Raw genomic sequence first — 26,372 nt, 5'->3', positions numbered from 1 at the left:
TATTTATATTTTATTACCTTTGAATCCCCAACTAAAGACAACTAACATAACAAAAATGAAATGTCTTGTGAAGTATTTAATTTAAAGGTATATATTTTTGCAGTAATAACTCTGGCTAAAGCTTGTCTTGCCTAAATTTCAAGTTTCCTTAAATTAACAGTCATCTCCATATCTGCTGAAGCAACACAGAACTTCTGTTTCCCAATCTGATCTGAGTCAGACCTCTGAGGAGGAAGTAATAAGATTCTTTATTTTGCTTTACAATGCTGTGATCAAGTGGAACATCTGGGTCTTGACCTTTTTTACAAAGCATAATTAGTTGTTCAGCTTCACTCAGCAGCCAACAGCAGATGTCGTCAGTTTTGGTTTTGACTCCGAGTGCACAGTAACTGTTTTCTGTCCATGTCTTTAGCCTAAGGTTTAAAAGTCTCTGAAATGGAACCATGTGTAGCTCAGCTCAGGTAGTGAGCTGAATCCTATTTCCAACATACATGAACCCATATAAACAGAGGATAATCACCACCGTGTTTCCTGCGAGCACACAAAGGAGTGTGGTGGTCCAGAAAGCAAACAGGTACAAAGTCCTGTCACAGTACAGTGCTGCTTGTGGGGCATTCAGGTGCTCTCCGTTTATCTTAGTGCTGATGTTGCTGGCGGCCAAAGCTAGAATGGCCTTCCTTAAAGTCTGGTTGTTACTGGTGTGGTTGGCATCTGGCAGACTCTGGTTCTGGTTCTGCGGAGTGAGACTGAGCTTGTTATCCGGCACAGCAGGAGTGTGGATACTGTTGTTGGTTTTGTTTGGGTCAGTGGTGTTCTTGTCGTAGTTGGGTGGATATAGAGAATAAACCTGGTAACTACCTGATGATGGAAAAAGATAAAATGAATGGACTGGATCAACAAACAACTGTAACTTTTGTATATTTGGTAGAAGTACATGTAAAAACTCTGGAACTGGGTTAGGATTTGTTCGCGACTGTTGGACCCAGACGCTGAAATATGCCTATTTACATTTGTGATAATAAACTGGTATTAAATGCTCATGAACATAATGAACATGTTGTACTTTGAGGTACTTGTACTTCACTGGAGTGTTCTACTCTACATTTCAACAGCTGTAATTACTTTGCACATTACAATTTTTTCATAAACAATTTTGTCATGTGTTCATGTAGAATCTGATGGAGTGCAGCAGTAACACAACATAAACACTAATGCAGTAGAAATGTCCATCCAAAAATATACTTCTCTATATTAATCTATAATTCTCACATTTTGCTGATTAAAATGTCCTACATTTCTATTATATAGTTATGAACTTGTCCTTGTACTGGAGTATTTTCAGTGTGGTACTGCTATGTTTATTGAAGTAAAGGCTCTCTAATAGTACACATTCACTAACAGCCCCAAAGTGATAATGGTCTCATACCGCAGAGGAGCCAGAGTACGACACACAGGCCCAGGCTGATAGTCCAGATCTTGTTGTCCAGTGCAGCTGGACAGTGTAACTTTGGCAAAGCAAACAGGCCCATCACCAACAGGGCCAGTAGCCCACACACTATTACATACACTGGGATAAATGGTGCTACTGGGCACTGGTGTATGTACACTGCACCTGTTTACAAAGAGACATTTGGAAAACTGTCAGTGCAAGTAGTGTTTAATCATCTTTTTACTGGCTGTGGATGTCTGTGACTGCCAAGATTCAAATTAAATCTTGTCCTTATACATGTACGAACTGGACTTTTAAATTTTGTGCAGTTTTAGTAAATTTCTAATTAATTAAATTGACAGAATTCTGCTTGGTGATACTTGGTGAACAAGCAGGGGAACACATTTTAAAACACTAACAGTGCTGTTTACCACTAAACTATAAAATGTCTCATTTATGTAGAGAAAGTACAATTGGGTGGCTCACTTACCTATAGTGATCTGAGCAACTGGGATAAGGACAATGGTGCATCCTGGAGAAGAATATAGAAGAGGCTGAAATTCACTGTTTATAAACCTAATTGTTATTATTTGCTTTTGCAATTACTCACCTGCAATAAAAGCCCCCGCACTCATTAAGCAGAAACAGCTCCGCAGGAGGTTTGGTGCCATATTGACACCAGACAACAGGCTGGGAAAGAGAAAGGCGTGCTCCACCAGCACAGGTAAACCACAGGTAACCGACCCTGCTGCCACAGGCTGACTGAAATTCCTGTTCAGGAGATAGGACGACAGGAAAGCAGCTCACCGTGTGTCTCTGAGCTCTGTTGAGACAATGTCAAGTTGTGTCTCAACTCTTCACTTTGTCCATCCACTGTTCAAGAAACTCATTGCAACACCTAAAGAGGGAACACATAAGCCAAGACTTTCCTCTATTGAGTCAATATCACAATGTTGCAGTAACACTAAAATTTTTACTACTAGTAGTATTACTACTGTTACAGCTGATGCTGATAGTAATCCTGTTACAGCTGAAGGGTAAAGGGGATTATTTCTATATTTACTAGTATTTAAGATAATCGTCTCTCTAAGTTTGAGCGTGATTCCTAGATTACATGTTGAAATATCATAAATCTTTCTCTCAAACACCTGAAAAAGAAGTAAAAGTAGCTCAGCATTTCTGTGGGCTCCATTGATAACAGTAGTATATGTAGTAATACCAAGAAATATTTACTGCGAGTAAAAATCCTCTCTTCCAAGTAAAAGTCCTACATTCCAAATGTTACTGCAGAAAAAGTACCAAAGTACCAACATCCAAATGTACTTGAAGTATCCAAAGTAAAAGTAGTCATTGTGCAGAATGGCCCATTTCACATGAATGTATCTGATATTATTTGATTCTAATTATTGATGCATTATTGTGTTCATCACTTTAATGTTGCAGCTGGTAAAGGTGGAGCTAATCTTAACTACCTTATATACTTCTAATTTGAAGTACTTTCCATACTGCTAGGTAGTTTGGGAATTTCCCACCAGGGATCAATGAAGTTTGATGATTAGACTGCATTTTGTTTGATTCATCTGATTCTGAAAAGGAACTAAAGTTAGCAGATAAATGTAGAGCAGGAAAAAGTACAAGGTTTGGCTGTGACATGTAGTGAAGTCCAAGGATGAAGTAGCACATCATGGAAGTACGCAAGTAAAGTACACATACCTCAGAACTATTCTAAAGTATAGTACTATAGTATTTTCCACCACCACCCCAAAACACTACAACTAACACTATAAATATGGAAAACAAAGAATAGACAGAAAAGATGTAGAATAAAATGTAGAAATGACCAAAAGAAATGGAAACTTGACCGCTGCTGCCATCTGCTGGTTCAATCTGTGCGGTACATAGATACTTAATTCATTCCCCATGGGGGAAATTCAGAATTACATAGTGAACAACAAAACTTTATTCATTTATTCATTCATATTCAAATTATTCATTCATATTTATTATTATACATACAAATCATGTCAAATATTCTTATTTTATACACGAAACAGTAAAAAAACATCTGTCAACATGTGATCCCAGCTCTCTTCCGGGCCTCTGTCCTGCAGGATCTTACAAACAATAAAGTCCACATCTCATATGTAAATCCCAGTCCTGTGGTAGTGAAGTTACATGTGTTTGAGTCTGTGTTTAAACCTGAGCCGTGATAAAAATAAAAAAATTTTAAAAAACTCCCACTTCCTGCAGCAGAGCAGCTCCCTCAGCTCGGTCATATGATGACTGGTGCGCACAAACAGAGACTCAACGCTCAGCTGCTGTTCGGAGCTGCGAGGTTTCTTGGAGCCGAAGGAAGGTAGGGGACGTGTTTATTTGCAGGCTTTGTCCGGGGTGTCCTCTTACCGCTGCTAAAACGGAACAGTGCGTGATAAACGGTATTAAAAGCTGCGGCTCTGACACACGGTTCAACATGTAACACGACCGCAGGGGGTTGAGGTATAGAGACCAAACTGAACTAGGACTGGGCTGCTGGTTTGACTATTGATTATTGATGGCGAAAGCGGTGCCCGTCTTGCAGAAATAAGATGACGTCATTCCACTTTGTGCGTTCAGCCTTCAGCATTAACGTTTTAACGGCGTAAAAAAAAAAAAAACTACAAGACGCACGCGTCCGTAAGAATGTCTGTTACAGGTCATTATAATAATGATGGTGAATTTGTGTTCACAGCGCATTAACATGTCAGCAGCAATATTCTCAGTGCACATTCAAAACTTCCTGCAGCTGGATCAGCAGTATTCATGCAAATGATGCTCACCTGACCTGACAGCCTGTCTGACCTGAACCTGAGTGGGGGTTTTGTTGCTGGACTTCTGTGCTCGTCATTGATTGTCCATAACAAACACTATATTTGAACATTGGGTGATTCATAAGTGCACTTGGTACCACAACACCCTGTAGGCCACAGGTCCTCGAGGGCCACTGCCCTTTCCCACTGGTGATTGTCTGGATCAGATGTGTTCATCTAATCAGAATGTATAGGGGTAGTTACGGTTGGAAACCAAGCAGGAGAGTGACTCTCAAGGACTGGAGTTTGACTCGCCTGGCCCAGGCCTCAGATTGATTATTGACTTTTGCAGTCGTGTCAGTGTATCTGAGCTGAATGGTAGGGAGGACTGCTGGACAGATGAGCCAAACCAAAGGATCTGTAGCTGTAAATAACATCTTTTTGCAACATGCGGTTTTTCTTTTAAGGAACAATGTCTGTGGTGGCGAAGCTGGAGGAGTGTCGAGCGCAGATACGCACAGAACTGGACAGCGTGGTGGACTTCTGGCTCAGACACTCTCATGACGCTGTACATGGGTACTGTAGCTACACCTGAATATGTATAAATGAAACTACTGTCCTTTTTAAAGCATTTAACTGTCATGTCCATACTCTCAGCGACTTTCTGCTTCCTGTTTCAGAGGCTTCTTTACTTGTCTTGGGAGAGAGGGAGCAGTTTATGATGAGCTGAAGTACGTGTGGCTGCAGGGTAGACAGGTGTGTCTCTGTGCTGATGTTGGCAGTGCACAACAAGAAGTGCGGTCATCGCATGTAGGACAATATTGTGGCCTGTTTCTTTCACAGGTGTGGATGTACTGCCGGCTGTACCGAACCGTGGACCGATTCCGCAAGCCTGAAATCCTCGAAGCAGCTAAATCTGGTGGGTTTACATTTTAAGCTTGAATCTCAGTTTAATCTGTTGAAAAAGTCTCTGGTGTTGTTGATCTCAAGCTTTTGTTTAATGTCACCTCAAAGTTTCACACATCCACATGTAAATGTGTAACAGATGGTGCCAACAGGGTGCTCTTACATAGACTCAGCTGATTAATGTCAGCCATTATGGTGTTTGCTTTGCTAATTATCTCTGAGTCCCCATGCACCATGCAGACCCTGGATCAACATGAAGTCACTTCTGTAAGAACTGATTAACAGCAGTGCTTTTAGCTTTATTCATCGTGTTTGCTAAGCTTTAAAGGGCTTACAGTTTCTCCACAGAGAAACATGACTTCTTTCAGTTGTCATATGCAAGATGTGCAAAATTTCTACTGTGAAACTTCAAAACCTTTGGGGTCATTTCTGAATACAGGTGAAACAAACACCTATCTCTGAACTATTATGACAGGTAGCTCACACCGATGTCTAATCAGAAGCTTATTTTATATTCTTCCGTTTGCGTCTCAGGGGGAGCGTTCCTCAGAAAGTTTGCTCGTGTGTCCAGCACCAGTGGTCAGTGGAAATGTGCCTTCTGCTTAACAAGAGATGGCAAAGCGGTCAAAATTCAGAGGACTATTTTCAGTGAGTGTTTCTACATCATGGCCATGGATGAACTGAGCAGGGTCACTGGTGACAAGGATGCACAGGTACAAACAAAAACTGATTTGTGATGATATCTGTGTCAACTGCAGACCACATTTCTGTAAAACATGTGATTTAATATTTCTGCACACACATGCTCTTGGTCCAGGAGAAGGTTGTTTAAAAAATACTACAATTACTTTATGACATGTCATGTGTAGTGCTGTATTTTAGATCCTGCATGGGGGATTTTAGCTTCAATAACATTCACTGTTGGGAGACCACATGAACCAAGAGAACTACATTCACACTAGGAGCATTGCAGCGTTACTTGTAAAGGCCTTTACTGCTGATTGTGCAAAAACTGAAACGGATGCTGAACACCACAGAAAAAAAGTTCCCTATTTTTTGCAGATATGGAGTTTGGTTCATCATCAGTTTAATTCATGCTTAACTATTATGGTGTGTGTTACGTGGCCATACACAGTTTAGTAGTGACTGAGGCTGCAGGAGAAGGTTTCATCTCTGTGTATCCATGTGCTTGATCCTTTGACAACAGCTCTCCCAGTCCTGCAGCATTATCACACCGTGGTTCTGTTTGTGTTATTAGCTGGAGGCTGAACAGATGATGAAGCAGTTGATCCACTGGGTTCGGGTGGACTCTTCAGACCTGGGCAGGCCCCAGCTTCCTGGAGATGTTCCCACCAACAGCATGGCAGTTCCCATGATGCTGCTGTGTCTCGTGCAACAGCTCACAGAGGGCCGGGGGCAGGAGATGGCTCTGAAGTACAGAGAGCTGGGCAGCTGGTGTGTGAAGCAGATTCTACAGCACATCCAGGTACAGACTCAGAACAGGACTGGGGCTTTAGATATGACTGACCTGAAATATGACCTGCTGGAGTTGTAAGGAGGCAGTAGTGCAGCATCGAAGAACCGTGTAATCTCAGTGAGGATCTGGCCAAATAAAGGCTAAATAAAAGAAATGAATTAGTCCTGCTGTGGAGACTCTTGGAGTGCAGCTTGATGCTCTGTTGTTCATTTAAGTTGACATATAAATTTTCCATTCATGGACTTTGTCACGCAGTCATGTGTTGCAGTTGTCTTAAAGGAGCATTGCACTTTATTAGTTGTAATAGCACTGTACCTGACAAACCTCTGAGATAAGCACATGGGTCAGTCAAACACACACTGACAGGAAGGTTCTGTTGTAGGGCTTTTTAGTCCATTACATACTGTACATTTGTAGTGGAAGATTGTCCAGTACAAATGGTTTCATGTGAGTATAAACTTATTTTTCTTCTTCTGTGCAGAGAGACGGCACCGCTGTTTTAGAGAACGTGTCACTGGACGGAGCAGAGCTGTCGGGCTGCCAGGGCCGACTACAGAACCCCGGTAAACACTTCACCGCCTGCTGACGAGAGCATGGGGAAGCTAAGGTCAAAGTCTTTTCCTGTGCTTAGTTGCCTACTTCAACATTTTCTGTGTTTCTTTGCTCTTCCCCATGTGCTGCGTCGTGCTGACTCAGGACATGCCCTGGAAGCTGGCTGGTTCCTGATGCAGTACAGTGCAGAGTGGGGGGATGAGGAGCTCCAGAGGACGGCCATTAATAAGTTTGTGGAGCTGCCCTTCCAGAATGGCTGGGACAAAGAACACGGTGGCCTCTTCTACTTCCTGGATGTGGACGGTCACTGCCCCACGCAGGTGAGTCGGTCAGAAAGGGTAAACGCTGCTGCGTTATTGTTTGCATTTGGTTAAAAACGCGTCAAATCAGGTTGTGTGACACTGTTGTGTATCTGAGTAGCTGGAGTGGAGTATGAAGCTGTGGTGGCCTCACTGTGAGGCTCTCATCGCCTTCCTGATGGCCTACAGTCAAACCAAGAAGCCCGAGCTGCTGGAGAGTTTCTCCCAAGTTTACAAGTATACATTTAGTCATGTGAGTTTACAGCGCAACACCATCCCTGTGTGACTGTTGGATGACTGCACATTATTTTAAGGTTTTGTCATACAGTTTGGCTACAGATGCTTGTTCTCTTTGAGTGAGACGTTTAGACCAATCTCATGTCTGTTAGTTCAAGACATGGTTCCCCATGGCCGCTATACAAACAGGAATGCAAACATAATATTTTATACTTCTAGAGGATTTACCTGCTGGAACCTGTTTCCTGATAAACTACATTCAGGTACGGTACCTGGGTGTTGCAGCACAGAGTCTTCTTGTTTGTTCATGTCCTAATTAACTTTTAAGAAGCTGTACATGTTCTATGTGGCCACATTCCAGTGAAAAGGTTAAGCCACTTTGTGTTTACACAGTTAAAACAAAAACGAATTTCTTAGCAGGGTTTATCAGGTTGTGCATTTTTCTGCCTGAACGTGATGCAAAATATCAAATAGTGAACTTTGAAGGCAAATAAGTATGTCTATATATGAATGAACCTTAGGTCTGATGGTGCTGTATGTTTGCCTGATTCTGTGCAGTTCCCTGATGAGAGTGGTGAATGGTTTGGCTACTTGACACAAGAAGGGAAAGTAGCACTGGATTTCAAAGGAGGCCCCTTTAAAGGTAAAAAAAAAAAAAAATAGAGACCTGAGGCATAGAAGTGAGAGAAAAACCTGTCACATGACTAATGAAATGGGAGTGCAAGTGTTACTGTAGTTTTTTTTTTTTTTTACATGAATTTCTGGACCAATTTATTAGAGCACACAATCAAAGTACCAACAGAGTCACAGCAAAGCTGCAGCTGGAGCAGAGACTCCAAGCAACCTTGATGATCTCACTCAAAGGTGTGATGTCAAGTGTCCTGGCAGGTTGGGATAAAGTGGTTTTTAATGATACCCTTGAGTGGGTATCAGTTTTGTCAGTAAAGGTTGCTTACTGAACTGTCCTTTGTATCAGACATTGAGAACACTAATAGGACATTTACTTGTAAAACAACGGTTCTGTATTTCTCTGCTGCTATATTAGATGCCAATAGCATAACACACCAAATACTTCTAGCCACACTGTCAGTGGTTGAGGTGAATTGTGGGTAATATATGCACCAGATTTTAAAAGGAGTAAATAAGACATTGGGAGCATCTTACTTAATCCACCTTTTCTTCACATAAGATGGGAGGAGAGAAAAATCGAAGAAGCATTCCTTTTTAGGGGTGAGACTTCCTTTCCTCCATTCCCTCAGGTGTGTTGGTCTGTCAGATTTTCTTGAAGAGCAAGAGTAAGAGCTTTGGGAGGTCCGTCAAGATGACGGACCAGAACAGCTTCCAGGTGAAGAGAGGAGCAATGAAATGAGGGAATTCGGATGTGCACAGCATATCCTGTGGTCTGGTACACCAAGACCAGTCACCTGCATTGACTTTTTAGAAAGATAACTGTGTTTCTCTTTTTTTGTTCAGGGTTTTTCCATGTGCCGCGCTGCCTGTACATGTGTGAGCGTATTCTGGATGATCTGCTGGCAAACAAGGCCTGAGCATCCTGACCTGAATGTTATAACCTAAAATCTCTTCCCTAAACCACAATAATCAGGTTGTAAAGAAATATTGCACTAATTTTCAAATATGCATAGCTGTAAAATGACATGTATCATCTCATCACAAACATCCAGGTAATGAGCGTAAATTTGTTGGGAAGTTATATTACAGCATTGAAACAGTAAACATTAGTGCTTGTTGACAGTTTATACTAAGAGTACTGTAAGAGATGTTTCTTTGTCAGGTTAAATCATTCTTTTTCTTACTTTTTCTCCCCGTTATTGAGAAGATATCCTACAATCAAGTGAATGTCATTAATTTTTTGTTAACATTCTTGTGTGCTAGGTATAGTTCTCAGTGAAGCTGAATAGTTAGTGTGACGGTCCTGCATAAGAGCTGATAGTCAGACATCATTATTAACCGCAAAATGTGCCTTGTGCATGCACGCTGAGCCGCCTTTACAGGCGTGTAGCAGGCATGCACATCCTATTCATTCCAGTTTATACAGTTAATATAGCGACTTCTTTCCCAAGTGTCTCCATTGCTTTCAAACGTGCTGGTGAAGCCTGAGCAGAAACGTAGATTAATTGGCCAGTAAACATTATGTATTAGCTAATAATTAAATGTGACGTTTACTAATTTTACTTTAATTCCCTGTGATTCCAGACATTTAAAGACACTGAATTCTCAGCTGTAACAGGTGATTGCAGCTTTAAAATCAATGCATATCAAGAGAAAATCACTTTTTTTTTCTTTAAACATTAAATTCACTGTAATGTATTTTAACTCAACTACAGAATTGTGAATGAAGTGAATGAAGTGCAACAGCTAAGATGTACTTGGAGAGTTTATTTTTTGTGCTAGTTTTCTCTAAAATTCTATTCTTACATCCATGTACTGCAATAAACATGAATCTATTTGTAAATATAATACTGTTTGAGCGGTGCTTCTTGTCTGCAGTCTAAGTGTCGTTACACAATCCAGTCCAATAGGGGCCGCTGATGCTCCCTTAGGCTGCTTGCCAACGGCCAGTCCCATCCAGAGAAGAAGAAGAAGTTGTAAATACGAGACGGAACGGAAGCCGAGAGGTGAAGCGCGGATATGGAATGATTATTTGGAGATAAAAAACAAAAAATAAGTCCTTAAATTATGGAAGTAACGACGAAACATGGTCATGGTGCATGGACGTTAGTGTGTGGTAACCCTCGGTGGTCGAGTTTTTGATGTAAACCCAGTTGTCGTTAGAACCTGCCCAGTCTGTTACTGTTTTTTCTTTGAAGCTGCTGGTTTGTTACACGGACAATTTGGGAACATTGTAAGTCCCACGTTTCCGGGAGCCATGTATTCCACGAGGAAAGACAAGGATGCGGTTTACGGGTAAGTTAACAGTTTGTTCAGCTTACGGGCTGTTTCTGCACGTCCTGGTGTTCCTGACCACACATCCGCTGGTGCCCGTTAGAAATGAATTGTTTTCATTCACACAGTCCACAATCTGAGTTAGTAGGTTTTCTTTACACGCACACTGGTTCCTGCTAAGGACTTAATCCTGGTTTGATTCATAGTCCCGTGTTTACACTCAGCTGGCAGTTACTGGGTTCATTATCTGCTGTCCTTATGAAGGAGGATTTACTGTACCTAAATTAGCAAACAGCTGTGCACACACCTACACTAAAATACCTGGATTTTGACTCATCAGACATGTTAACAGATGCTTTAAACAAAAACCAAATATGAATGTAAAGTTTTACGCCTGTTGACTGATGTTTCTGTCCTCTGTTGTTTCTTTCAGGACTCCTGTTTTCTACCAGGCAATGCCTGCTGTCGCAGCTGACGGGAAGAACATCATGAAACTGATTCCTGTACAAGTGGTCAAGAAACAAGTTGTTCAAACGCCCACAAGCGAACCCAGAACAAATCCTACGCCACAGAAAGCTGCAACTGTAAACACTGCTTCAGTGCCCGTTCAGATGGTAGACAGGGTAGATTTGAATCCTTTTGTCTCTCAGCAGGTTTCCTTTGTGACTCGTTTGCTTAATCAAGCAGGACTGCAGCAAAAGACTGTAAATTTACCCCCTGCAGAAAACTGTGGGAGGTCAGTAAAACTTTCATGTCAACTCCCAGTGATAGTGAAATCTCCTGCTCTCCCCAAAGGACAGTACCTTCAGATTCCCCCTGATGCACAAGTCCGAACAGTTCCAGGATCTGAACTCCCTGCGAGTATCAAGAAACATATTTTTAGTTCATCAGCAACCCCATCTGCAGGTTCAAGCTTACCCAGCGTGGTGTACGTGTCTCCCATCACAGCAGTGAATCAAGGTGTTTCTTCACCAGGTGATTCTGCACTTTCCAAGACATCAAGGAAGAGTTCTTGTGGCCCCTCATCAACAGGATCAAAACCACATTTAAAGCTGGTACCAAAGGTTTCTCCAAGGCCCAATAGCCCCATTAAGTGGGTGATTGAAGAGGACAGTTCATCAGCTCCAGAACTGAATCCTCTTCATCCTCCTATTGCTGCACAGATTCTTCGAACTGTGACAGAGAGAGAAACTGCAGCCAAGCACTCTGACCTTAAAAAGGCTGGTTCTCAGTCAAGTTCGGGCAAAAGCGGACAAGGCCAAGAGAACGCCTTGGTCATGTGGAATGGGAAAGTCTTTTTTGTGGCTGGAAAGTCCAGCCCAGCATTAAAATCAAGAGCAACGTCTACATCAACAACAAAAAGTTCCGAATTCAACAAAACGACAAAGAAATCGCCTGTACCTTCATCCCATCAGCCACTGCAGTCTGTTGCACCTCCAACACAGCAGGCCGTCATCATTCCAGATGAGTCAAATGACGTGATTGATCTCTGTGACGACGAAGAGTCGTCCCAACAAGCAGCACCGGTTACTATGTCAGCAGACCCTCACCTGGATGAAGATAATGTGATATTTGTGTCATATATTCCACCCAAATCTAAGTCTGAGTCAACCAACTCAGAAATGCAAACTACACACGGGAAGGAAACGCACCAGACAAAGAGCATGAATGGTGGGACAGAAGTGCAGAGCTTGGGTGGGGATGGACAATCAAAACCCAGCCAGAGCGTGTTAGTCAGCACAGGCACAAATGTCAAATGTGGTTCGACAGTCACGGACAAGCATAATAACGAGGACTCAGACATGTTGAGTCAGCAGAACATGGAAGCTGATGTCGAAACAGATCCCAGTACCTCCAGCAGCAGCAGTGGAGCCTGCTCTCAGGAAGGGGACGGCAACAAAATGGAGGTTTCTGTTGCTTCATTGCTTTGGAATATTTGGCAGTGTGTTTAATAGAAATTGTTTTATGCAGGCAGACAGCAGAATATTAATATATGGTAATTAGGCCATAAATTCTATAGATTGATTTAAACTCTTTAAATTTGTAAATAGTTTTCATCTCAGTTTCCCAGATTCAAAGGTATTTATAATATGAACAGTCCAAAGATACTCATTTATCAATCACATAGATGGAGAAGAGTAGCAAATTGAGAGTTAATTCAGATTTAAACATACATTGCATTGATGCATGCTTATGTATTTTATATTTTTATACTTGCAGAACTTGCCAAATCCTGCACCATGCTGCACATCTTCACTGGCTGCAGAACCCTGTCACCTGGACGACCACCTACTGAGGCAGACGTTTGGGATCACAGCGGATGTGAAGATTTGTCTGCAGAGAATTATTGAAGCCCCAGATGGGTCTGTCTCTTCAGAGCCCCCACAGACTGAGTCCATGAGCTCAGTGGAGGATCAGCAGGAACCATTGAGCAGCTTGAAAGAGACAGAACTTGATCTGCAGGAGGTTTACACATCCTGTAAAAACCAAGCAATCGACAGTTACAGTGACCTTAGAAATGTCAGACTAAATGAACAGGAGTTGTCAACAGACCCTGCCACTCCTAACACAGAAGCCACACCTCCCAAACTGAAGTGCTCGCTCGAGGGAACATCATGTGATGATGTAACTGAACCAGTGATTGGCTACATGGAACCAATAGATGAGGATTTCCCCAGTACAGATGAAACCAACATCTATGGGTCAGAGGACCCAGAAACCCAGCCACAGGCTCAGACTTGTGTGGCTCTGAATTCAAAGACGAGGAGAATAGGACGGAAAAGAAAACGAACTATGTGTCCATGCTGCAGCCCTGGTGATCTGGATCCTGCAGTGAAATCCAGCACAAGGTTGGAAGAGTCTGAGAAGTGGACATGGAACTTAGATCAAACGAGCAAAAAAGGAACAAAGGCTCTTAGAAAAGACGGGAAAACATCTGGAAACATTAGCTGCCTAATAGCCAGGAACAGACAGAAATGTAAAACTTATGGGGTTCCACACAGTTTACCAAGGTATTGTTTATCCACAGTCCCTGAGGACTCTGAACTAAAACTAAATGAGCAGATTAAAAGACTCAAAGATCTTCTGGAAGAGAAAGAAGCAGCTTTAGAACGGATGAGAAACAGCATGAGCTGAGAGGAAAACATATTTTTATGGTGAAGTTCAACGATTTATTGCTATATAACCTGTGAATTACACTGTTTTTGTTTTTGACTAACATGATACCTAATATAAGTCTGATACAATAGCTTCTTAATCCATAGATGGAAATCAGTAATGAGACTGGAACAGTGGTGCTAAGGACTAACACACACTCCATTCCCCTGCAGCTGCGCCACACACCTGTGTCTCTCACTACCTCCAACGTTTTTATTTCATTAGTTACACTAATAAATACATTCAATACATCACATTGAATCACAACTGCAATCACACATCTGTGTCACAGTAATCTGATTAGACTGGTCCAAATCAAGAATTCTCAGTGGCCTTGGTTTGACTAGAAATAACATGCTGCTAAATCTTTCACATTTCACACCTAGCACCTTTATCAGTCTGTGTTAAATTTCAGTTCTGATGGAACATCAGTCAGCCTCCAGTAAAACTGGTTTTTACCTCAGGAAGTAGGAGAAACGCTTATCTGATTGGCTGAGAGCATAGAAATGCATTTCCCATAACATACTGTCGAATCTGTCTCATTTTACTGTTGCTCAAAAATACTGTTTAGCATATGTGGTTTAAGAAACTGTTCAGACCTCTTCTTGCACACTTTATATTGTTGCACATTTAACTTTAAAAACAGTCTACACTCTAACACTAAAGGACAATGTGAAAATCTCAGTCAAATGTCTTGTTTATATAGTAAAATCTCTTCCTAACTTTTTCTGTATTCAAACCTCTTTTTTTTAAAAAAAAAAAAAAAAAAAAAAAAACGATGAAGAGACTGTAAGGTTGAGATTATTGTCAAATGTCCTGATCGAATGAGTGATCTCTGAATTTTTTGCAGGTTACTCCCCCATCACTGAAAGGCTTTATGTGCTCAACTGCTGATGTCAAACAAAGTATTGTTTTGGTTTTAATATAAAATCTTTGTTTTATGTTAATAAAAATGTAATGCCATGTTCAGATGAACTTATATTACTTATGTGTTTAATTTTTTTTTTAAGTGTTATTGTTAGATCTGTGTCCATCACTTTTAGTCCAATGTTTTCCTAAAAAGCAAGATATCTCAGCTACCACTGGATGGAGTCACAGAAAGTTACAGTAATTTGTGATTGTGTCCAGACTTTCATTATGAAACCAAATGTCCCCTTGAAAGGTCACTGAGGTTTTTTGTTACAGGATTAAATTTTCCACTTTTATTGTTGCAGACTGATGATGCTTCAGTGCAGGTTTCACCGTGTGAGCTGCATTAGCACAAGTTTGTCTGAATGTCCACCTTTATTTCTGAATAATGAAAGCGTTTTAGTAAGGTAAAAAAATCAAAATAAATTTGAAAAAACTTAGTTTTGAATACAATTACAGTTATTAAAGCCGACATAACTTCACAAATCGGAGGTAAAAATGTGAAATGACTGGAAACGGAACTGGGTGTTATTTTAATATGTAATGTGTTTTAAATTAATGCATAGTGTCTTTACAAAGGAGGAGTTTAAAAGCGTTCAGAAATTAATATCTCTAGACTGAAAACACAGGGCAGAGCACAGATTAGGACATATGTGCAGAATGTATGGGGGTGTAGATTATTAATTTCAATTGTGCGGTTAAAATAGATGTCTCTTACTCTGAAGAGCGTAACCCGGATGTCCGGTTGTTTTCCGTCGAGTTGAAACGGCAACAAAGGTCGAACACAAGCGGAGCTTTTTAAATCCCGTTTTATTAAAAGGTATGACCCTCATATTCATTGTAACTGCGGCTGGTGTTGTTAGGAGCATTTAGCATTTTTCAAATGTTAAATCTTATTCGTGTTGGCATTATATTACCTGTGTCTAATGTTTCTAACTATACTGCTAACTGTTAGCTCAGCAAATGGCGTCTGCTAAAGAGTAATGTGCCTCATTTTAACCCGGTTTGTGGCTTTATTTAAAAAAACCAAGCCCTTTAAGTTAGGGGTCTAGCATGGGAAATGTAGTATGAGAGTATGAGAAACTATCCTCAAATCTTTTCTCCAGCAGCAGCATTAAATTGGCAGGAATAGCAGCAGCTGGTGATAGTTTTGGGCTCCAGGACTGAAACCAGCTCTGTGCTGTGTTTGTATGCAGGATGGATCTCCATGACAGGCTGGAGATCTACATCCCAGTGGAGGCTGAGGTGAAAAGCTTCCCCCTGTGGAGCTTACCCAGTTCAGTGCTCAAACATATGGGCCTCCACCAACCTGACTCGAACGGCTCCAGGAAGCTCACAGACTCTCCAGAAGCCATAAGGATCAGTCCGGTAGTGATACGGAGGAAGGGTCAGAAACCGTGTTCTGGCACAGGTGTGAGAGAAAACATGTCCTCGCTGCTGGTCAGGAAGTTTCAACCTTCAATGGGCTCCATCCGAATGTCTTTTGTCTCCTGCAATCGTGAAGCTTACAAGCTGCTGAAGGACACCAAGTATGGGAAAGAGGTGTCTGCACCCACATCTCACACCTCCCTGTTGCCTCAGGCCTCGGCACCTCAGATCAGCCAAGATACAGTTGTCATCTACCAAGAAAACATTTACCTGTCCATCAGGAGGCCCAAAGGATGCAGACGACAGAAGAGACATGAACCGAAGCCAGCCTCGCAGTCTGCCACTGCTTCTACATCCAACATGTCATCTAAACCCCAGATGAAGGTAACAATTCATGAAGGTGACATTTCAGTTGGTGATGACATCCAAGTCACAAAAAAGTAATGTGACAAGTGTAGTTTTAGAAAAGATAAAGAAGTTCTCATAGGCACATCCCTTATATAGGTGCCAGGCTGTCCAAATGACCTCACTATTGAAAGATAATACCTGCACACTCACTCCAAAGGAGTTTATTCATTCATTCATTCATTATTTATTTATAAAGCACATTTAACAGCAATGCAGGGTTAATCAAACTGCTGTATGTCGTGGAAAAAATACTTGGAGGCAAATCTCAAGTTAAAGGATGGCGAATTGAATAGGCAACACAACGGGCAAAGCAACAGAGTCACAACAGAGCATACGTTCTGCAGAACTGGTCAATACCAATTGACCACGAGCACAGAAAATGATCAGCTTTTGTATCAGTTGAACAGCATTAATTTACACATCAGCCACTCACATGTAAATCATGCCGGCAGGATGGCATACATAATATAATTAGCGTCTCCCTGACTTTCCGTCTGCTTCCTTGTGACTACAAAGCCGTGTTAAAAGTCTTTGTTGAATTAACATAGGACACAAAAGGGAGGTAGTAGACATTTGTCAAGGTATAAATTTCCCTCACACTGTACAAACGTAAAAAGTAAATTAGAATACAGAATATATTCATGCAAACAAGACAAAATATGTTGGAATATTTTAAAATAAAAAATTATGAACCCACGGTAAGAAAGTGTGTTTTAAGTATTAATTTAAATGAAGGGAGCGTGGACACCATTTGGATCGATACCGCCAGCAAGTTCCAGAGCTTAGGGGGTACTGTCGCAAAGGCTCAGTCTCCAAGATGTTTTAGTCCCGATCTCTGAACAGAGAGCAATCCAAGACTGCCCGATCTAAGTGATCTAGGGGTAATGTGGTGGTGTATATCAGAGAGATCTGCTGGAGCTAGGAAATATAAAGTTTATTAGTATGTGCCATTAGATTTTAGGATGTTTTATAAGATTGAAATCATATGAGAAAAATAATTCTTTATTATAACATAAACCTCAAAATATAACCTGTACATGTTAATCATGTTGATTAAAATCCAGTTTAAAATAGTGGGCCTAAAAGTACAGGATAGGAGCAGTGGTTTGGATCATTAATAATGTCATGACAGAATGTGACAGAGTGTGATTGGACTTGTTGAATTTGTAAAGAGGAAGAGTTCAGGCTAAAGGAGGGTCTGAACTTGTTTTTTAAGGCTCAAAAACTCAAAAAAGCTGCAAAATTAAAGCAAATGGAAAAACATATAAGTGAAAACAGTATTTGTGATGTGACTGTTGTCAAAATCAAATTTGTGCTAGGAAATCGTACAGTTTGGGATGATGCAAAATAAATTAGAGTGAGAAGAGAAAACGGGGAGTTTACTAACCACTATAATATATGTTACATTATACTTTCAAAGTTAAATAAATAAATAAATATATGCCTGTCCCCTAAATAAATAGGTGAGAGATGTCTCCTCATCCAGCGAGGCCCCAGAGGAAGCAGCAACCTGGGGGCCAACTCAGCCTGAGCTGCTGGGGACGCAGGAGGAGGCGGTGGCCAACAGCAACCATGGGGAATGTGAGATGCAGGAGCTGGGTGCTAACGAAGCTGAGAGCACCAATCAGAATGATGTCATGAATAGTAACGCGCAGATCAACAGCGGTGATGTTGATAGCAGCCACAGCTGGACCAGGACGGAGCCTCTGGGTGCAGCTGGTGTCTCCACATCACTGCAGAGAGAGGCTGCATATAATGAGCTGGCACAAGAGGAGAGGATCGCTCAACTTAGGGCCAAACTGAAACAGAAAGAAGCTGCTCTCAACTTTCCTTCTTTATAAGGAGTCAGAGTGAACATCAACCGCCTGCCCTGACTCAAACTGGATTTTTGTACTGTACGCAGTGAATGCTGTACTGCACACACCTACTTCCATTGCCTTTTGTGTTAACAACAGGAATGTTCAAGGAGAAGCTTTCCGACATTGTAATTCATTATGCTAAGACGTAATTTTTTTTGGAAGCAGTGTGAAGCAACCACGCTGGTAATCATGAATCTTATGATTATGTCATACAGAGGATATGATCAAAACTAAGAAAAGACTAAAATCAGATACATTTCCATGAAATCATAGATTCATAGCCTGTCGACATGTGACTTCATGTTTATTTTATTTTATTATTTTTTTTCTTCTGATCCCCATCTTTCTTCTCAGGCTGCCACCAGGCCAAACTGTAAAGTCTGTAAGAACAGATCAATGATCTGTTTGTAAAAATGTGTTCTACAGTCTTAACATTGCAGGCAAGAGACTGAAATCGAGACAGCAAAACCAAAAAATATATTTTTTTAATTCTAATTCCTCTTCTGTCACACCCTAGTGCCTATATGACCCACAATGCAACATTACTGTAAGAGGTGTGGTATGCAGCCTGATTAACTCACTTCCGTCTCATTTCACAACCTCAGACCTGCTCACTTTTTGAACTTCAGCCCCAGCTGACCTCCACAGCTGCTCTCAAGACACTGATGCTTGAGACTATTTATTTTTCAGATATTTAAGGAATCTGTGGAATTTAATTATTTCACTTTATTTTGTAAGTTGTACTAGTCCTTGCTCCCTGCAGGGGTCACTGCTGGGACTTTGGTCTTTCACTTGAATGACTGAAGAGACTCAGGGCACATGCTGTATATAACTGCATAAACAGCTTACACATGCTAGTATTGTCTGTTAATACTAGCACATTTAAAATGAATGTAACCTTGAAAGGGAGATTATGTGTATTGTACCTCCAGCCATGTGTCTTCATGGCAGTAGGTTTTCTGTTGTAGGTGTTGCTTAGTCAGCCTGCAGTTGTTCCTCTTAGAACATGGTCAGCCTGTTGAGATTACTGATTGAATTATTTTGGTGATGTTTTCCTTTTCAAGAGATAAAGGTCCTGGTCGGTTAGACCAGGAGGATTTATTGTACGACTGTTACAAAGGTGAATATCATGTTTGTGACAAAATGAATATCATGTTACAAACAAAGCAGGAACACAGTAGAACACATTGGGCCAGTGTGACAGTATGTTAAATCATTTGATATGAGTCCTGGATGGGGTGTAAGAGTGTGGCTCTGTGAAGAGCAGAGGGAGGAAACTTCAGCGCTGTGGTCCTCCCCTCCTGCTATCGCTATAAGACTGCAGGTCTCCTGAAGTCCATCCACACTGACAGGATGCGCTCCTCATGCTGCTCGTCTGCGACGGCACAGACACTAAAGGTGAGACTTTGCTTCACTGCCTTTATTCTCCTGAACTTAGACTTTGACTCTCAAATGGTGTCCAGTGAGGATTTCTCTGCTCTTCTCTCTGTGTCCTCCCTGTTCACACTTTTATTTCATGGGTGAATTTCCTGTTAATTTATACAGATGAACTGGTTTGTTTGTTTCCAGTTATAGAGAAAATGGAGCAGACTTTAGTTACCTCTGGTGCACAGCAGGACGTCTCTACCCATTAATGTACTGCAATTTAGCATATGTGAAGACAAGGAGTAACAAAGGAAAGAATAATGACTTGAATTTGTGGTTCTGTAAGAAAGACTTTGTAAGTAATGTTATAATAAAACAACATATCTGTTGGAGTTTTTACCTGTTTGACAAAACACAGCCTGACAAAACAAACTTTAAAAACAAGACTTCTGTTGTGTGGACAGCTGATGTAGTGTACTGTGTAACCAAAATAAAACCATGCGCTGATGGGAAAATGGGTATATTAAAAATGCTAAAGTCGATATGACAATGGTGTGTTTTTCGTTCCACTATTTAGTAAATGCTGAATTATTATTTTGAATGCAAATTTTAATTGCATAATTATTTAGTGATTTCAGAAACCAAAACAGTTCATTATCTTTATATTCACAACACAAATTTAGCATTTTTTTCAGAGCTTTCAGCCACATCTAGCTGTCCTCCTCAGTGGATGCAGCCGTGATGGTTCCTTCGCTTCATAGGTTTTCAAATTAAAGTTCTGAATAGGATGGATGGGTGGCATATAGTAAAATATAGTCATTAAGAAGACCTATCAGTCAGTAAGTGTATATAAGTGACTTATTGATGTATTTGTAATACTTTGTAATATTTGTAATATTAACTGCTTGTACTAGAGAGAGATGGGAAAAGTTACTGTATGGTATGGAGGAAATCAGCACAATGACATGAATACTTAGTTTTAGTCCAGTTCCAGTGTTCCATCTTCTGTGGAACATTTGGCAGCGATCAGTCTCTGGCTGATGTGGACTACATGAATTTACAGCAAATCCATTAACCTAATTGTGTTTTGATCTCACCATGTCTTCAGGTGTTATGTGTCCGGATGTGCATGTTGTACTCCACCATGTGTCTCATGGGATGGCCACTCTCCTTGGAGGCAGCCAGACTCCGCTGTGGTTCTGATCTCCTCAGCGACCTCATATTTGTGTGTGGTGACCGTGGAATCTATTTAGGTGAGTCTGTCTTTATCCACTTAGTTTACTCAACTTCATTTTCTCTGGCTGTAATGCTCCAGAGGTCAGCCGCATCTTTGGGATTCATCCTCTGGAAACTGGGATGCAAGTGAATATGAACACATTTTGTAGACGAAAACAGATAATGCACTCTGAACACATTTAGATATGATTCACTGTTGAAGTTGGAAAATAGGGGTCAACTACTGTAAAATGAAGATGCAGAACAGAGGGCATCTCATATTTTTGTCATTAGATGTTTTATGTTTTGTATTACACCCTTTAAACCAACCTGTTGTTTATGCATCATGGCCCAATGGGCTATGTAGATATTATGGCAATTTGTTTTTTGTTTTTTTTTTTGTGGTTGTATGTTAGGTTGAATACATATCCAAAAAAAAGTGATTGGACCAAATGTTATCAAGGTTATTCTAACCTGTATGTTAACACTTGCACTTAGCTGAGGCGTACAACATAGATATGGTCATGGTCATCATGTCCACATTAAAACACTGCAGTTATTCTGAGCAAATTATCAGCTCCACAACAACAAAATATATCCTGTACATTATTTACAGGAAATCCAGTCACAACACTATTTTACAGTAGGCTACTGCAGGTCGAAGCATTAATGTAGACAAACATTTAATGCGGAGTCATTTCTTAGAACTGATCAGTTTTCATTGAAATTTGGATTCTGTTCCATTCGATACTGGCTTATCATTAGAAGGTAGGTGTGATATTTGACAAGGTTGAACCAAGAGGAGCAGATCACTTCGCACTGGATTATAAGGCTGTGCATTGCAGCATTTATTTTAAAACACTTTATCATTATTATTATTAGCATATAATATCTGGCTACCTCTCCCATAGGCCCTTTCACCTGATTACTCTTCCCCTGTTCTGACCAAGGCCACCTTCTGCATCTGCTATCAGTGTGGTGGCAATCCTCCAAAATGGCAGCATAGCCACCAGAACACTGTGCCTCAGTAAGCGATAGCCTTAGTGTTAAAACACTTGTTATCTGAGACCCTTTCACATGAGTTTCATGTCACTGAGCTAAACACACAGTTCACCCTATGTGCACTGCCTGATGGTGTTGTTTTGTCCAAGATTATAGCTATTTAACATACAGAAGCTTAAGGTTTTGAGCTAAATGCTAAGAAACTCTGACATATAGTTATGCTGGTGTTTATCGGGTATAGTAATGTTTGCAGAAAGTAGCAGAGCTGAAGCTGATGGGAATGTCAGTTTCACGGGTATTTTATCATAAAGCAAAGTACTGCGGACAGCACAATTAACTCTTCAGGATTTAATGTCTGCTTTACTATGTTGTGATGAATCAGTGGGGGGGACTGGCATTTCTTGGCACTCTGCTGTATGTTCTGCCTTACGCGTCCTAATGAGGCCAATCAGGCTGGTTTGTATTTTCTAAATCCTAATGTTTGACACTTCTCTCTCTGCAGGTAAAGCTAAGTGGTCTGGTTACGGTGCTCGGCCCAGAGGGAAGGGGATAGTAGACCAGTGCTGCCGGCCAGCAGGCTGTGATCTCCACCATCTGGAGCTGTACTGTGCCAAACCTAAGACCCTCACCACAGCGTACCCAACCACAACCACAGCAACACACACCACCTCATGGCTAGACATGGTAAGAGTTCAACCAATGCCTGAAGACAGTCCAGAGGATAATGATCCAAACCAGGAGGCCATCATTCAAGACCATCCTTTAAAGACACCTAAATTCAAACAAGCTGTTATCACATGACTGGACTGATGCCCCACACAGGGGGCCATAGTTATCTGCTACAGTCTTGAATCACCTACTTCTATTTGTCTTTATCTTACAGGAACAGCAGTTTCAAGCAGTTTATCAGAAGAGACTCTTAGAGCACCTGGGAGCTCCAAACAGTCCTAAAAGGGACACGTATAGAAAGAAAACACAAACTTCACTTCCACAGAAAAGAAAAACTCCGTCAGCACGCAGAAGGATTACCATGCAGAACACGACCAGCAGGCCTCCTCCAGCCTCTGGGAGTCCTCCTCAAAGAATGACAAGAGTTGACTCATGACCTTTTGACCCCATGAAAATCTGAATATTTATAGATAGTGGACTGGACTCGGCAGGTTTAAAAGAGTGATTCTCTCTGATAAGTAGGGAAGTCACTTTGAAACTCCAGATTATTAACAGCACTGGAAAGAACCAAAAAGCTGCCAGATGATTTTACGCGCTGGCAGACATATTGGAGGTCCTCACCTCCAGGAAGCAACAGACAAAGACCTGATACTTTGGATCTCTGTGGACTCTCTCAACGAGCCCTTGTTTCTCCTCTTTCTGGAACAAAGAGGCACTTTGTGTATCATACAGTACGTTACTGTAGCTGTCTCTTATCCAGGATATCCACCCACACTCCTCTCTAAAGTCTTACTGCCAGTGGTTTTAACTTTAAAAGTGTTTGTTGACAGCTGCTAACTGCTATTACATTGTTGACCATCCCAGTATATTATTGACTTTTGGTAACTTGTCTTATTGCTGTCCTCTGAGGTTTTGGTAATCGATTCCTTATAGTATTTCCATTGTAGCATAAATAATTTATTTTTATAGATTTGTTTTTAACATATTATCATGTTAGAAGTCAGCAATGTGACGTACGTATTTAGCAGACAAACAGCAACATCATTTACAGTCCTGTTTCTGTCTGTTGGTCCAAACCAGATCAAAGATTCAGTCTCCTAGGTCTGGTTCGGTGTCCGGTGAAACATCTGGATCTTTAGCTGTGCCTGTCAGCTGTTGTCAGGTGGAGGGCTGTGTACAAGGGATCAGCTGATAATACACACATGCAAAGTGTGTGGATTCATTTATTAGCACTGAGGCTCGAGCTTGACTTTGTGTGTTGGGTGCAGATACTAACAGAATTTAACGTTGGTGTACTTACTGAATGAACTTACTGTTACTTCTACTGAAATTGTACAGATTTTTTTGGATTTTCTATATGAACATGTTTTATATAAAATACTTTGAATATTTATTTCACCATAACTAAAATAAATATAAAAAACTGTATAATTCTGTGTGATAGATTGTGTGAGGCTGACTGAGGCTTGATTTGAACCAGTGGGAAACTTTTTAAAAGTCGATCTTTAGGCAGCGTTCTTCTTCTTCTTCTGGCGTTTTTCACATTATAGAACAATATAATATTTTAACACAGCCTGACCTTTTGTTTTGGCGTTCAGCCTCAGTACTATTGTAAACAGTTGGCTCATTTTACTTTGACATGAGTCAAATTATCATCGCTTCCCAAGACCTTTCTGAGAGCTCTGAAGGCCATCTCAGCCCTCGGTGTAGAGCAGACTGGTAAAACAAACAGCTCTGAGTAAATGTAGTATAAATGAAAGAGAAATGATTGTGAGGAAAATCAAACACTGTATCAATGTAAGGTAATACCAAATAAAATCATGACTGGACAAAAATAATGAATTTCATTTATTATCAGTTTTATTTATCCAGCAGGATTCGGAGGAGTACCGTGTTTCCCAGGACTCACAGGTTATGACTCCACTTCACACTTTGCTGTGTGGTCACCGGCGCTGAAGCATTGACGCCTGATTCAGAAATGTGTTGCTGTCATGGCTCAATCGGGCCAGAGTTCACCTTTGCTCAGATGCTACTCAGTTGAAAAGCAAATGTCAGAATTTTCTTGTTTCTTTTTGGTTGTCTTAGTTACTGTATGCATCTCTACTTGTATCTCTTGTATCAGCTGTGTACCCTCTCGTTTCATTTTTTTTTCCCATTGGCCTCAGTCCACCAGAAACTGTGCAGATCATACACTGTTCAACTCTAAACAAAATGTGGTTATTCCTGCAGACACGACTAATCTTAGCAAGATAGTGAAGAACACAACATTTGAATTCCTGGGACTCCTCTAAAAGTAGCTGGAAACTACATACCCCACCCCTGGCCCCTGCAATCAGCGCATTGCTGTTCAACACTGATCATAATATTATATTCATGTCCTATGCTTCTGTGAATAAAACTGAGATGTTAAGTAAATGCATTGTTTTTTTTTTTGTTGTTGTTTTTTGTTTTTTCAGAAAATATATTTCTAACATATTAGAACTGACTTTTCCACTGATCACAGTTTCCATCTCTGGGTACAGTCTGGTTCAAACTAGAGCAACCCTTTGAAAAGTTTCAGACAGAAAGGTGTTTCTGGCCTTTGGACTTCACAACATAGTAACAGCTGTTCACAGTTGGCTTGATAAGGCAGCAAGGAAGAGCTCTCTCCTTGTGGCTGCTTGCGTCACAACCAAGATAGTGTTTTTTACTCCCATCCCTTCCCATGCAGAGCTGTTCTAATAAAGCCCCCACTCACAATTGATTCTCATGGCCATGAGTGAACTGCTGTTGTCAGACCCACAGGGTAAATGGTATCACTTCGCAAAGATTATATTTTAACCATTTTGATGAAGAAATACTGAAACAACTGGTTTACAATATGTACAGAACATTTAATGCTTTTTCCTCTCCACTGTTAATAAGTGCTTGCTCATAAGAGATTTGTTGTGTTGTTTTTGTTTTTCGTAAAGTGCCTGTAGATGATTGTATTATGATTTGGTGCTATACAAATATATTCAATTGAAATGAATTAATCGTGGCCTACAGGAGGCCTATGCTACTCTAGACTCAGGAACAGTTGCTAATGTAAGGTATATATTTCAGTGACACCTATTTGGCCAAGCATAAAGCTTCTGAACCACATATTGACACTTAGATTGTCTCGGATCCTCTAAAATACATGCAAAGTGTTGATTTTATACTCAGTAGGGGACTAACTGTCAACAAGTCCACCTGCCTCTGGAGGTCAGCAAGGCTGCATCCTATCTCTCTGTCAAGGCTGTTCAAGAATCTGAACGCTCTCCTTTTCCTGCTGCCATATCAGCAGGGTTGTATCTGCAGCAGAGCAGCTGCAAACAGAATGACAAGTTGCCCAGCCCTCAGCCTGATAACACAGCATGTGAATGCATCAACTGAAGAACAGGGCTCACAGCTCTCTGGAACACAACAGCTCTGGATGTTCTCGGCCTGTACATCACAGTCTGACAGACGAGGCCATGAGCCAAGTGAATGTATCAGAACACTAAAGGTGTGTATCAGGGAAGGACAGTGAAAATGGTGTGTGGCTGTTTAAAAGTGCATCAGCTAAAGCACAACTAACATCTTAAACATAACCAAAAAGGCGCATGTGGGGAGAAAGGACCTGGATTTTATCGTGAGGCCCAAGTGACACACAACTGCAAAGTTGTCACGGTGTCAGTTGTTGTTGGGTAATTGAATTAATTGCAAAAATGTGTTAGGTAATTTTTGCTATTAATGTACATTATTTAAGACATACCCTGCATTAGTGCCTGATACTCTGAAGGACCCTGTGTTGAAATCAGTGTTAACACCTGAATTGTTTTTATTTAT

At 40.9% G+C, this 26,372-nt stretch overlaps 4 protein-coding genes across 5 annotated transcripts; 3 read left to right on the top strand and 1 right to left on the bottom strand.

Moving 5' to 3' along the window:
• Positions 1–210: 210 nt before the first annotated feature.
• Positions 211–2,282, bottom strand: LOC113145447 (uncharacterized). Of its 2 annotated transcripts, XM_026332183.2 has the most exons (4): positions 2,040–2,282; positions 1,920–1,961; positions 1,427–1,612; positions 211–858 (listed from the first exon to the last, which is right to left on the bottom strand). In XM_026332183.2, exons 1-4 carry the CDS (start codon positions 2,098–2,100, stop codon positions 458–460), a joined length of 690 nt encoding a protein of 229 aa, XP_026187968.1. In that variant the 5' UTR covers positions 2,101–2,282; the 3' UTR covers positions 211–457. The 2 variants fall into 2 exon arrangements, with proteins under 2 accessions (XP_026187968.1, XP_026187969.1); XM_026332184.2 differs by lacking the exon at positions 1,427–1,612.
• A 1,399-nt stretch (positions 2,283–3,681) lies between these two features.
• Positions 3,682–10,164, top strand: renbp (renin binding protein). The gene is made up of 11 exons (XM_026332170.1): positions 3,682–3,785; positions 4,683–4,791; positions 4,896–4,971; positions 5,059–5,134; positions 5,656–5,834; positions 6,380–6,607; positions 7,080–7,161; positions 7,295–7,470; positions 7,571–7,702; positions 8,245–8,329; positions 9,160–10,164. The coding sequence occupies exons 2-11, from the start codon at positions 4,688–4,690 to the stop codon at positions 9,231–9,233; spliced, it is 1,212 nt and encodes a 403-aa protein (XP_026187955.1). The 5' UTR covers positions 3,682–3,785; positions 4,683–4,687; the 3' UTR covers positions 9,234–10,164.
• A 153-nt stretch (positions 10,165–10,317) lies between these two features.
• lrif1 (ligand dependent nuclear receptor interacting factor 1) lies at positions 10,318–14,054 on the top strand. The gene is made up of 3 exons (XM_026332139.1): positions 10,318–10,611; positions 11,024–12,497; positions 12,811–14,054. Exons 1-3 carry the CDS (start codon positions 10,574–10,576, stop codon positions 13,723–13,725), a joined length of 2,427 nt encoding a protein of 808 aa, XP_026187924.1. The 5' UTR covers positions 10,318–10,573; the 3' UTR covers positions 13,726–14,054.
• Positions 14,055–15,389: 1,335 nt separating this feature from the next.
• On the top strand, positions 15,390–24,891 carry igf3 (insulin-like growth factor 3). The gene is given in 7 exon segments (XM_026332182.1): positions 15,390–15,475; positions 15,852–16,407; positions 17,895–19,599; positions 19,602–19,688; positions 20,764–20,908; positions 22,375–22,556; positions 22,756–24,891. Coding segments are annotated over 5 exon segments (723 nt in total). The 5' UTR covers positions 15,390–15,475; positions 15,852–16,407; positions 17,895–19,512; the 3' UTR covers positions 22,978–24,891.
• The last annotated feature ends 1,481 nt before the right edge of the window (positions 24,892–26,372 follow it).

Source organism: Mastacembelus armatus, chromosome 7, assembly GCF_900324485.2.
Source record: "Mastacembelus armatus chromosome 7, fMasArm1.2, whole genome shotgun sequence".
Classification (NCBI taxonomy): Eukaryota; Metazoa; Chordata; class Actinopteri; order Synbranchiformes; family Mastacembelidae; genus Mastacembelus; species Mastacembelus armatus.
This window is presented reverse-complemented; position numbering and strand designations above follow the sequence as displayed.

What these genes read in the sequence shown, in the direction of transcription:
- LOC113145447 (XM_026332183.2), bottom strand. Translation starts at nt 2,100, where the DNA reads ATGGCACCAAACCTCCTGCGGAGCTGTTTCTGCTTAATGAGTGCGGGG. An exon ending in TGCGGGGGCTTTTATTGCAG is followed by an intron (nt 1,962 to 2,039) that starts GTGAGTAATTGC and finishes ATTCTTCTCCAG; the next exon opens with GATGCACCATTGTCCTTATC. An exon ending in CGTACTCTGGCTCCTCTGCG is followed by an intron (nt 859 to 1,426) that starts GTATGAGACCAT and finishes TTCCATCATCAG; the next exon opens with GTAGTTACCAGGTTTATTCT.
- renbp (XM_026332170.1), top strand. Translation starts at nt 4,688, where the DNA reads ATGTCTGTGGTGGCGAAGCTGGAGGAGTGTCGAGCGCAGATACGCACA. An exon ending in CCTCGAAGCAGCTAAATCTG is followed by an intron (nt 5,135 to 5,655) that starts GTGGGTTTACAT and finishes TTTGCGTCTCAG; the next exon opens with GGGGAGCGTTCCTCAGAAAG. An exon ending in ACGGTCACTGCCCCACGCAG is followed by an intron (nt 7,471 to 7,570) that starts GTGAGTCGGTCA and finishes GTATCTGAGTAG; the next exon opens with CTGGAGTGGAGTATGAAGCT.
- lrif1 (XM_026332139.1), top strand. Translation starts at nt 10,574, where the DNA reads ATGTATTCCACGAGGAAAGACAAGGATGCGGTTTACGG. An exon ending in GACAAGGATGCGGTTTACGG is followed by an intron (nt 10,612 to 11,023) that starts GTAAGTTAACAG and finishes TGTTTCTTTCAG; the next exon opens with GACTCCTGTTTTCTACCAGG. An exon ending in GGGACGGCAACAAAATGGAG is followed by an intron (nt 12,498 to 12,810) that starts GTTTCTGTTGCT and finishes TTATACTTGCAG; the next exon opens with AACTTGCCAAATCCTGCACC.